The sequence below is a fragment of the Mustela nivalis genome (assembly GCF_964662115.1).
Source record: "Mustela nivalis genome assembly, chromosome: 10".
Classification (NCBI taxonomy): Eukaryota; Metazoa; Chordata; class Mammalia; order Carnivora; family Mustelidae; genus Mustela; species Mustela nivalis.
Window position 1 is genome coordinate 20,504,741 of NC_139029.1, and position 12,077 is coordinate 20,516,817.

At 44.4% G+C, this 12,077-nt stretch overlaps 1 protein-coding gene across 25 annotated transcripts in view; it reads left to right on the forward strand.

Moving 5' to 3' along the window:
- The window catches only part of EPB41 (erythrocyte membrane protein band 4.1), a 189,916-nt gene that overhangs the window by 174,516 nt on the left and 3,323 nt on the right, over nt 1–12,077 (forward strand). For all 25 annotated transcript variants that reach the window (XM_082684772.1, XM_082684755.1, XM_082684762.1 and 22 more), the window contains 3 exons: nt 6,371–6,472; nt 8,220–8,300; nt 11,759–11,863. In XM_082684772.1, coding sequence (XP_082540898.1) covers nt 6,371–6,472; nt 8,220–8,300; nt 11,759–11,857 — 282 coding nt within the window. In that variant the 3' untranslated portion in view covers nt 11,858–11,863. The remainder of the gene's footprint in view (nt 1–6,370; nt 6,473–8,219; nt 8,301–11,758; nt 11,864–12,077) is intronic.

Sequence of the window (12,077 nt, forward strand, 5' to 3'; positions counted from 1 at the left end):
GATTACTTAAAAATAAAATTTATAAATAAATAAATAAAAATTGGGGTGCCTGGGTGGCTCAGTGGGTTAAAGCCTTTGCCTTTGGCTCAGGTCATGGTCTCAGGGTCCTGGGATCAAGCCCTGCATTGGGCTCTCTGCCTATTTGTGATCTCTGTCCGTCAAATGAATAAATAAAATCTTTAAAAAATAAATAAATATATATAATTTTTAAAAATTATTAAAATTTATTACAATTAAATTTAAAATCACAAGAATTTAGGCATTTAAAATTTTTGTTTAAATAAAAATTTTGCTTACTTTCAGTAAAATTTCTCCTTCCTTATTGGTAATTTGAATGAGTTAAGAGTTGCTTTATGTTGAATTGTTTTTTTTTTCCTTTTTTTAATTCATAAAATCCAAAAGTTAGAAAAAGTTTTCCCCCTATAAACTGATAAGCAAATATAAGCCAGTATTTGTTGAGCATTTATGTATTAGGCCAAAGAAACGAAAATCGGATGAAGAGTTAGACAATTTGAGATTATATGAAAGGCTCTTCCTCTGAGGCTAGTGTTGTCAGGAAAATCCTCTCTGAGGAGGCCACATTTTGGCCGGAGCCTGCACGGCAGGAACAAGGCAGCCATGTGAAGCTCTGCTGAGTGATTTCACCTAAATCCTTACGACTCATCTTCGTACCGTGGACTGGAGGATCCTTTCAGGAACCGGCATCCCTTGCCAATTAAAAACATGTGCTTTGCAACTAGACAAATGGAACTTGTATCCTAGCTCAACCACATAACTAGCTGGATAACTTGAAACAAATCAGTAATCTCTTTCCCCTCTGTTTCTTTGGCTGTAAAATGGGGCTAGTATCATCCTCCATTGCAAGATCTGGGGGAGAATTTAGTGGAACGATGTCTGTACAGTGTTTGGTCCATTCACAGATGCTAAGTCACTGTTAGCATGCTACTCCCGTCTCTCTTGTGGTCTAGAGTGTGGCATTTGGTAAATAAGGAGGGGTTGCTTGAAGTGTTTTTTAGCAGTGGTAAGAAAGCAGCATCACTGAGGCTGTGATTTTTGGAAGATGATTCCTAAGGCTGTGTGCTGAATATTTTAAAGTAAGACGATGCCTGGAGTCAGGGATATGACTAGAGCAAGTCTGGGGAGATGCTTATAAGGGAGGACACCTGGAGGAGATGAGAAGAAAGAGCTGGGGCAGGAGAGACCGAAACGAATGACTAGAAATTGGCAGGACAGGGGATTGAAGAAGGAAGGAATAGGAAATTACTTTAAGGTTGTGTAAGAATTACTTTCATATGGTAGGAAACTCTCTAAATTGTTACTGCCATGGAAACAACCTAACTCGCCATCAGTAGGGAACAGGTTAAACAAATGATGATATACCCAGTTAGTATAATTCTGTGCAGCTCTTTAAAAAAGCTTCTAATGGGAATAATCTATGTGATAAATTAATAGATAAAAAAGCATAGTGGGGGGTGGCACCTGGGTGGCTCAGTCAGTTAGGCATCCACTCTTGGTTTCGGCTTGGGTTGTGATCTCAGGATTGTGAGACCGAACCCTGCATCAGGCTCTGTGCTGAGGGGGGAGTCTGCTTGAGATTCTTTTCCTCCCTCTCCTTCTGCACCTCCCCATCCTCTCTCTCTCTAAAATAAATAGATCCTTAAAAAAAAAAAAGGCATGGTGGAATATGGTGTAATAATACGCTGTTTATAGGAGGGAAAGAGGAAGCTTGTACATGAATATATTATCTCCGAATGAGTACTCAAAAAGAAAACCCAAAAAGCAGTGTTGGCCTCTGGTGAAGGGGACTGGGACTCCAGGACTGTGGTCAGGAGTGGAAAGGAGGCTGACATTTCAGTTTTGAAGTGAATTTTGTAGCATATGCATGAAAGTTGTTAGGACGAAGCTGCCTACCAAAGCCCACATGGTTTGAGTGTAGACCCTGTAAAAAAGAGAAAAGGAGGCAGTCGTTTTAAAATGTACTCATGTGGGTCTCTGGGTGGCTCAGTGGGTTAAAGCATCTGCCTTCGGCTCAGGTCATGACCCCAGGGTCCTGGGATCAAGCCCCACATCCGGCTCTCTGCTCAGCGGGGAGCCAGCTCCCCCCTACCCTGCCTGCCTCTCTGCCTACTTGTGATCTCTGTCTGTCAAATAAATAAATAAAATCTTTTTTTTTTTAATGTACTCATGTATCAGGGAAGTGTAGAAGAAGCTTGATGTAGTAGGTAAATCAGGTGGGCTTTGGAGTTAGACAGTGATCTTAATTCCAACACTTGCTAGTTCTATGACCTTTTGCAAGTCACTTAAACTCTTTGAACCTTAGTTTTCTCTTCTGAAAAATAACTTTATAAGGTTATTAAAATAAAGATAATATTTGCCTGGCATATAGTAGGTATTAAAAAATGGTAGCTATGACTGTATTATATTGTTTCATATCTTAGTTCATTTTAACAGGGCTTAAGACAAACAAAATACACAATGATGACTTCTTATTCATGCTAGATGGTAGAGCATAGCGGAGAAAGTACTGACTTTGGAATCGAATTTCCTGGGTTCAAACCAGCTCCATCATTTACTGATGTGCCATCAGGTTACTCTCCGTGCCTCATTGTCCTCATTTGTAAAATGAGACCAATGATGGTTCCACTCCATGGGGTTGTTGCAAGGAATAAGCTAATGTGCATTTCAAATTAAGTTGTCACCACCATGGAAACAAACTAAATGTCCATCACAGGGAACAAGTTAGATAAACTGTGGTACATCCAATGAAGGTAATTCTAAACAGCTGTGAAAAGCCTCTGATGGGAATAATCTGTAGGATAAACTGGTAAATAAAAAGGTGCAGTGCAGTATGGTGTAAATGAGGTCTAGAAAAATGTGCCTGGCATATAACAAACACCAGACAGTTATTTGCTATTGTGATTTATTTACCTATAACTATTTCTGCTCCTGTTTTTATTATCTTGCCAAACAGGTTAGCCCAGGAACTTTTTTTTTTTTTTTTTAAGTTATTCTACAGTTCCCATACTTTGGGGAACGTGTCAGAGGAGACAGGGAGCCAGAACAGGATTTTACTGTTTGTGTATATGTACGTGTGTACATGCTTGAGGTCAAGCTTATCTATATACAGGGATGTGTAGTTTTTAAGTATTCCATTTGATTGACTTTTTTTAAATGATGCCTACCTTTTTTTTTTTTTTTTTTTTAAGATTTTTAGCAGGTGGAGCAGTAGGTAGAGGGAGAGGGAGAAGCAGGCTCTCCACAGAGCAGGGAGTCCCACCTGGGGCTCAATCCCGGGACCCTGCATCATGACCTGAGCCCAAAGCAGACACTTAACCGAGTCACCCAGGTGCCCCCCATTTGATTGATTTTGACACATTTGTATATACCTGTGTAACCAAGACACATTTGGGATAACTTCCATTGCCCCTGAAACTTTCTTCGTAGCCTTATTCTAGTTACTCTCTGCCCCTCCAGGCAGCCACTGCTTTGATTTCCATAACCACAGCTTAGGTTTGCCTGTTCTTAGACGCCATATATATGGAAGTATCCAGTAGTACACTTTTGTGTTCCAACATGTTTTTCTTAGACTCATCTAAGTTATAAGAATCTGTAGTTTACTTTTTTATTGTTGTTGACTAGTATCCCATTATATGAGTGTAACACAATTTGTTTATCCTTTCCTTTGTTGATGGATACTTGAGCTGGTTCCGTTTGGAGCAAATGTGAATAAAGCTTCTGTGAACATTCATGTGCAAGTCATTGTAGACACGTGTTTTCACTTCTTTTGGGTAAACACCTAAGAGTGAAATTGCTGGGCCCTCGGATAAATGGATGTTTAACTTTATAAACAACTGTCAAAGCCACAGCATCATTTTGAGGAAACATTGGTTACAGGGTCAAAGAAGAGAGTTCACATGTGGGAAGAATGTAAGTCAGAAATCATAACAACATCTCGTCCATTTTCCACTTCTTCAGAGACAGCAGGGAATAAGGGAGTCAGTGGGAGGTAGGGAAATATGATAGACTCCCCATTTTAGTAGAGGTGGAGCTCTTCAAAAAGGTTTAGCCCGGGGCGCCTGGGTGGCTCAGTGGATTAAGCCGCTGCCTTCGGCTCAGGTCATGATCTCAGTGTCCTGGGATCGAGCCCCGCATCGGGCTCTCTGCTCAGCAGGGAGCCTGCTCTCCCCTCTGTCTCTGCCTGCCTCTCTGCCTACTTGTGATCTCTCTCTCTCTGTCAAATAAAATAAAAATAAAATTAAAAAAAAAAAAAAGGTTTAGCCCTCCTGGCACACAAATTTATTTTCTTTTTTTTTTTCCAAGATTTTATTTATTTATTTGACAGAGAGAAATCACAAGTAGGCAGAGAGGCAGGCAGAGAGAGAGAGAGGAGGAAGCAGGCTCCGCCAAGCAGAGAACCCAATGCGGGACTCGATTCCAGGACACTGAGATCATGACCTGAGCCGAAGGCAGAGATTTAACTCACTGAGTAACCCAGGCACCCCAAATTTATATTCTTATAATGATGTAGAAAGTACTTTTACTTCTACAGTCTGTTTAGATCTTTACAACAATGCCACGGTGGGGGCAGGGCCGAATTACAGAACTGGCTGTTACAAGTGAGAGGACTAAAGCTCAGAGAGTCAGAAGGGCTCGCCCAGGAGCCCATCACTACTTATGTCTGAGCTGGGACCCAAACCTCCGTCTTCAGACAAGAATTGTCTTGCCCTAAATTCTAGTTCAAACACTGATTAGCTATAGAGCCTTGACCAATTATTTAACTTCTCTGGACCAACTCTACAGCAAGGATAGTAATAGTACCCACTTCAGATATTGGGAGGTAGAATTGAGTTGCATCCTGTGCTTGGCACATAGTAGGAGTACAATAAAGATTCCTTGAGTTTGAATCTAAAGTAGATAGGTGGGTCTTCACTGAAGAAAGTGTTAGTGAACTTGCCAGTCATCTAGCTGTCGTGATGCTGGCATGCATGTAAGGCTTTGGTGTCCCCATCCTGTCTCCTCTCTTTGGTCTAGATTCTTACCTGGAAAGAAACTCAGCCAGAGAATCTTTTCTTCCTAATTCTCTTCTGCTCCTCCTATCTCCCACCCCCACATATTGTAACATTTTGCCTCAGTGAAATATGGTTCTGCTCAGAAAAAGTTTGGAAGCCTCTGCTTATAATACAGATGACTTTATAAAGAGGGTAGGAAAAGATAGTAATGTAACACTTTTTTAACTGCAGGTTCTTTTTGAAAAGAACTGCAATTCTCTAAATTTCTTCTGAGCCTGTGTACAATCCTGGAACCAACCGGTCATATATTCTAGCCAGCACATTGGCACTGGGCAGCCCCCATCCTCCTACTCTAATTCTGTTTCCCTCCCAGTCATGGGACTGTCAGCAGCTCTGAATCCTGCTACCAGCCTAGTGGCTGCTGATAACCATCTCTCTTCCTTTTTGCTAGTGTCCATTCTCAGCCTGATCATTATACAATCGTTTTGGTCATAATATGGCAACCTCTAGAGGAACAAGAAGTCACCCCAGCCCTTGTTCTCTGTATAGATTAGTTGCAAAGCCCAGCATTCTAAATACTTTAAAATGCTCCCTAATCAGGATAGTCCATTCAGTAATAGTTTTGTTGTCAGAAATGTCACTGAGAGTATCATGTAGGTTTCCTCTATGGTGTTGTCTTAAAGGGACATTTCCTACCTCCTTGGTTCCAGGCTCCCCTCTCAGTCTTCAAAGAAGACAACCTAAGATTCCCTGGCCCCTTGAGCCCTGGCAAGGACATTTCCCGGTCCTTTCTGGAAAGTTCCACTCTATGATTCAAAACCTACCCACGCCTTAGCACACAAGAGTTCATACTTTTCCTGCCTTGGGTGGTGTGTAAAGAGTTTCTGGTTTGTAGAGTGGACAACTTCTACTTACAAGTTTTGAGTCCTTGAACAAGTCATCTGCCTTCTCTGGGCCTGAGTTTTCTTACCAGGGAGTGCTAATCAGTTTCTGCCTTTACTAATTATTATACAGGGCTTGTGTGGGCATCAAAAAAGACAGTGTTTTGAAAGGCCATTGTGAACTCTAAAATGTTGTACACGCGTGGGTAGCCATTGCCACTCCTGTTGGACCTGTGGCTGTAGTCCTGCCTCCCCTTTCTGACCCGCTTCTGTCATTGACCTTGTGGTAGGGAAACTGACCCCATCCAGCATTCTTAGGAGGCTTGCTGCCAGGGGATTGTTTTCTTTATGAAGTAATCGCTGTAAGGGAATCAGGTTTTTGCTTTAGAATGTACAGCTGAAAAGTGAAGCCGCCTCCTACCACATTTGCCCATAGGCTTCCTGAGAGGCATGGTGATGAGTTGCATTTTTTTTCTGCAGACTGACGACAGCAATGGGGACTTGGACCCAGGAGTCCTCCTGACAGCTCAGACCATCACATCTGAGACCACAAGCAGCACAACCACAACTCAGATTACCAAGGTAACAGACCAGTTAGAACTTCCTTCTGGAATTCAGTGGCATGCCAAGTTTGCTCCCTCTCTGCAACAAGGACCCTGGTCTAGAAGCAAGGGTTTTCAGCTCCATCCCTACTGAGCCAAATGATTCCAACTGTCACAGGTGGAAAAGCCCTGCTGCTTCCCCAGCAGTAAAGCTAGGGGGACCCTGGGGGCACCCTTGCCTAGTTAGTAGTCTCATAAAGCCACGTGTGGTTGTTATCTACACATCCTCCTGTCTCTCTGGTCACTCCCCTATCTGGCTGTGAAAGTAAGTTGAAAAAGTCAGTTTAAGGACAGGTGTCATTGGTATTATTATACAACCATAATTTCTAAGTCAAAAATCAGAACTCAGGAGTTTTTATATTGGGGCGCCTGGGTGGCTCAGTTGGTTAAGCGGCTGCCTTCCCTTCAGGTCATGATCCCAGGATTCTGGGGTCAGGCCCCACATTGGGCTCCCTGGTTGGCAGGGAGGCTGCTTCTCCCTCTCCCTCTCCCCCTGCTTGTGTTCCTTCTCTTGCTATGTGCCTGTCTGTCAAATAAATAAAATCTTTAAAAAGAAAGAGTTTTTATAATGTCCAGTATCAAGGCCAGTTGAACTACAGTTTGCATGCTGAAATACTGGGATTATTAGAATATTGTTTATGGGAACAAGCAGGAAAAATTATCTAAAATTGGAACTACTCCCTGGAAATCAGAGACAGTCCATGTTTGCTGCAGCACTGAGGGAAATCTATTTTCTTGTAAGTAAGAAACCTTGATTTCTGACCAAGCTCTGTTATCAATATACAGATAATTAGGAGCTGGTTACTTAATGTGTCTAGACCTTGGTTATCCTCATCTGTCAATTAGGGAAACCTACCCGCCCTGAGGGGATTATTTAAGGATCTTTTGATATCAGTGATATGAAAGTGCTTGAAAATAAAGAGCCCAGTTTCGGGGCGCCTGGGTGGCTCAGTGGGTTAAGGCCTCTGCCTTCGGCTCAGCTCGTGATCCCGGGGTCCTGGGATGGAGCCCCGCATCGGGCTCTCTGCTTAGCGGGGAGCCTGCTTCCTCCTCTCTCTGCTGGCATCTCTGCCTATTTGTGGTCTCTGTCTGTCAAATAAATAAATAAATAAAATCTTAAAAAAAATACAAAAAGAGGCCAGTTTCAAGCTGTGTGACATTTTTGTTCACAGTCTTCCCAATTTCCTCTTGAAAATAATCAAATGTACAGGAAAGGAGCAAAAAGAAACACCTGTTTTGTTTACTCACTGAATTTCTGTGATGTTTAGGAGGAAGAAAAAGGGAAAAATAAATAGAGATTTGTGGCTTTCCGTTTTTCTTATTAAAGATTTTAGCAATCTGCAGGAGTAGAGGTGTGCTCATTTTAGCAGGCACAGCCAAGAATTTGAACAAGTGGGTAAGAACGTGGTTCTACACAGTACCCAGCAGCAGATGAAATTTTGAAGTAGAGCTTTCGGAATAATTTTTTTTTTTTAAAGATTTTTATTTATTTATTTGACAGAGAGAAATCACAAGTAGATGGAGGGGCAGGCAGAGAGAGAGAGAGGGAAGCAGGCTCTCCGCTGAGCAGAGTGCCCGATGCGGGACTCGATCCCAGGACACCGAGATCATGACCTGAGCCGAAGGCAGCGGCTTAACCCACTGAGCCACCCAGGCGCCCATTCGGAATAATTTTTTACCGTTTGTTTTCCTTTCTTTCTCATGTGACCTCCTCTGTTTGGTTTCAGACCGTAAAAGGTGGGATTTCAGAGACCCGGATTGAGAAGAGAATCGTGATCACAGGAGATGCCGATATTGACCACGACCAGGTGAGACTGCCGAGGAGCACAGATTTAGCATGGGTCCCTGGGCAGGAAGAGGGATGGATACAGGAGTTGGCTTTCAGAAGGTGCCTCTGCCAGCTTCATCCCCAGAAACCCCCTGGGCTACTCTAACACCTAAATGGGAAGGGCGAAGGGAATCAGACCATGGAGGCCTGTGGGATGGGGGCTCTAGGTGGGGGAAGCGTGAAGTGTAATAGAAAGAAAATAGGCCTTAGACTCAAAGGGCTTGGGTTCAAATCCTAGGTCTCCCCATATTCTAGCTCTTAACTTCCTAGGCCTCGATTTCCCTATCTTTAAGATGGGCATTATGGCAACTTTCTCTCTAAGTTGTTATGAGAATCGTGGGAAATGGGCTGTGTGGTGTGAGGTACATGGTGGGCTCTGGGTGGGCGGAGCTGTTGCTGTCCAGCGGATAGTGTGCACTTAAAACCTGTGCTGGGGACGGAAGAAGATAGCAAGACAGAGGGAAGGGGTGAGCCTTGCCTGCAGAGGGCTGTAGGGCAGAGGAGGCGAGGGAAGCAGAGTGAGGTGGACTGCATGCAAACAGGAGTCTTGACTTCAAGCCTGTCCTAGATCTGTCGCTAACTTACTGTGTGACCTTGGGCAAACCACACTACCTCTGATTCTTTTTTGTCCCTTAAAAGAGAGTAGGTTGATCTAGGTAATTTCTGGGCCCTTCTGAACACTAAAACTCTATGTTTCTATATTAATTAGGTGCTAATTGTGTGCTGCAAGCAATTAGCAAATAATAAGGTCAGAATTAATGCTCCCAGTTCTCTGCTGGGTGAGGTTAGAACAGTAAAGCTGCAGAGAAGAGGGGGTGGAAGGGACTGCATGCAAATGCTTCTGGAATCATTGACAGCAATGCTGGAGCAATAATTCCACGGCCTTTATGCTGATATGTTGAGTGCCTTAAAAAAAAAAAAAAAGAAAAGAAACCTGAGCCTCACTGCTGGCAGTTCCCTTGGTAGCAAGGCTGAGACTCCCTGCTAGGAATGCAGGCTCAGGGTCCCGGCAACAAGGCTGCAAAGCCCAAGTGGGAGGCCTTGCAGCCTCTTGGCCCCAGCTCAGTAGATCCTGCTGTGCTACCAGCCTGCACCCACCTCCTTGGTGGGGTCGATCTGAGCCCCTGCTGTGTGCTCAGTTGGTGCTAGACAGCAAGGGCCATAGGGACCGGAAGGTGTTTGGGTTTGGAGTGACACAGCCTTGGGTTGACTCTAGATCCACAACTTATTGGTTGTGTGCCCTTGAGCAAGTTATTTTACTTCTCTGAGCTATAGTTTTGCCACCTGTAAAATTAAGATAATCATAAGTTTCTTTCAGGGTGGTTGTGACAAACACACTTGATAGCTCAGAGAGATGCTCCTGTGTCCCTCAGTTCTCCTAGGTGTGAGGGCTACAGGAAGGCTAGATGTGGTGCACTCTGGATGGGTGGGGACGCACTTTAAGCAAGAAATCACGTGGTGCAGGCTTTCATTGAGAGAAAGGTGTAAGACCTTGACTCATGAGCAGGTGTGTTGGGCAAAAAGGATCAGGGACAATGACCAGGGCTATAAAGAGGTAGCAAGGTTTTTTTGTTTTGTTTTTAAGATTTTATTTATTTATTGGACAAAGAGACAAAACAAGAGAGGGAACACAAGCAGGGGGAATGGGAGAGGGAGAAGCAGACTTCCCCCTGAGCAGGGAGCCTGATACGAGGCTTGATCCCAGGACCCTGGGATCATGACCTGAACTGAAGGCAGACGCTTAACAACTCAGCCACCCAGGCGCCCCAAGGGGGAGCAGTTTTAAGAATGGCTTTCATAGAGCCGAGAGACCAAGAGAGTTTCCCTTCTTTGCTTGTTCCTCTTAGAGGTAGTTCTTAAGAGCCAGGGTCAGCTGTCAGGTGGTCAGATCTAGCCAGTGTCTTTCTTGATGGAAGGGCATCTTGAGAATCCCCATGTCACCATTCACAAAGGTTCTTCCACCTTGGTTCTGTGAGCTGGAGGCTCAGAGACTTGCCATGCAATGAGATAAGTGGTGTCCTTGCTCTGACTTTCCCTAGGCATCATTTAGCTTTCCTAAAATTATTGAAACTCCTCCAGATGCTAGTACAGGGTCTCCCCGAAACTACAGGACAGTGTAGTGAAGAAGAAAGCCTTATAGATTTAAGCAAAAATCCCTGCTGCATTACTTACAAGCTGTGAAACATTAACCTCTTTATTTACCCACTGAACCTCAGTTTCCTTGCCTATAAAATGGAAACAATGAGGGGTACCTGGCTGTCTCAGTCAGTGGAGCCTGCAGTTTTTGATCTCGGGGTCATGAGTTTGAGCCCCACACCCGTGCAGAGTTTACTTTTAAAAAAACGTGGAGGTGCCTTCGGCTCAGGTCATGATCCCAGGGTCCTGGGATCGAGCCCCACATTGGGCTCTCTGCTAAGTAGGGAGCCTGCTTCCCTTCCTCTCTCTGCCTGCCTCTCTGCCTACTTGTGATCTCTGTCTGTCAAATAAATAGATAATCTTAAAAAAAAAAAAGGGGTGGTGGTGGTGAGGGACCATGCCTGGGTGGCTCAGTCAGTTAAGCGACTGCCTTCAGCCCAGGTCATGATCCCAGGGTCCTGGGATTGAGTTCCGCATCAGCCTTCTTACTCAGCAGGAAGCCTGCTTCTCTCTCTGCCTCTGCCTGCTGCTCTGCCTGCTTGTGCTCTCTCTGACAAATGAATAAATTTTTTAAAAAGTGGAAACAGTGCTACTACCCTAATTCATTTAGTTGTTCTGAAGATTAAGTATATAGGGGCGCCTGGGTGGTTCAGTTGGTGAAGCATCTGCCTTCAGCTCAGGTCATGATCCCAGAGTCCTGGGATTGAGCCCCATATCAGGCTCCCCTGTCCCTTGGGAGGGACTTGTGCTCCCCTTACTTGTGCTCTTTCTGTCAAATAAAATCTTAAAAAAATTAAAATTTAAAAATGAAGATTATATAATAATAATAATAATAATAATAATAATAATAATGTGCTTAGGCCAACGAATGGCATGTAATAGGCCATCCCACTCTTCCTTATTTCCCTCTCCAGTAGCCGAAGAGATCTCGTCTTTTTTGTAGCATGCTTCTTTATTTCCCTCTTCCGTTCTGAATTTCCCAGAACACAGATTTTGCTTTGTCCTTCAGACTCAGTTCTTGAGTGAATCCTCCCAGAGCCCCCCAGCAGGCAGGTGTCACCCCTGATGTCTGTTTGTGATTCCTTAAAGACAGCTCTGGCCTTCACTGTCTCTGTGTCTCGGAGCCTCCCTCTGCAGGATCGGGGATGGAAGGGTATTATCAACTTGCTTAGCCTAAGTGCGGCCCTCATACTGCAGACAGAAAGATTGAATTTGCCAGAGAAATGCTATCCTGAGACCCCTGCCTTCCTTCACCAGTCAGGCTGCTTTCTGCCTCAGGGGCATGGTTTCTGTCTTCCTCAGGTCCTCGTCCAGGCCATCAAGGAGGCGAAGGAGCAGCACCCAGACATGTCAGTGACCAAGGTGGTCGTCCATCAGGAGACCGAAATCTCTGAGGAATGAGCTCAGGTATGGGCTGTTCTTGGTGGGGTGGAGGGTGTTCCCTGCCATGACATCAGAGAGCCCTGACCAGAAAGAGCCCCCAGAGGTGTCCACACTGCGACTCACTAAAGTGAAGGCTTTCTGCTGTCACAGGTATCTCTGAGTCTAAACCTGAGAGGGCCAGAGGAGGAGAACAAAACGAAGAAAAGCAGGACCTGGCTGTCTAGAAATGAGGGCTCAG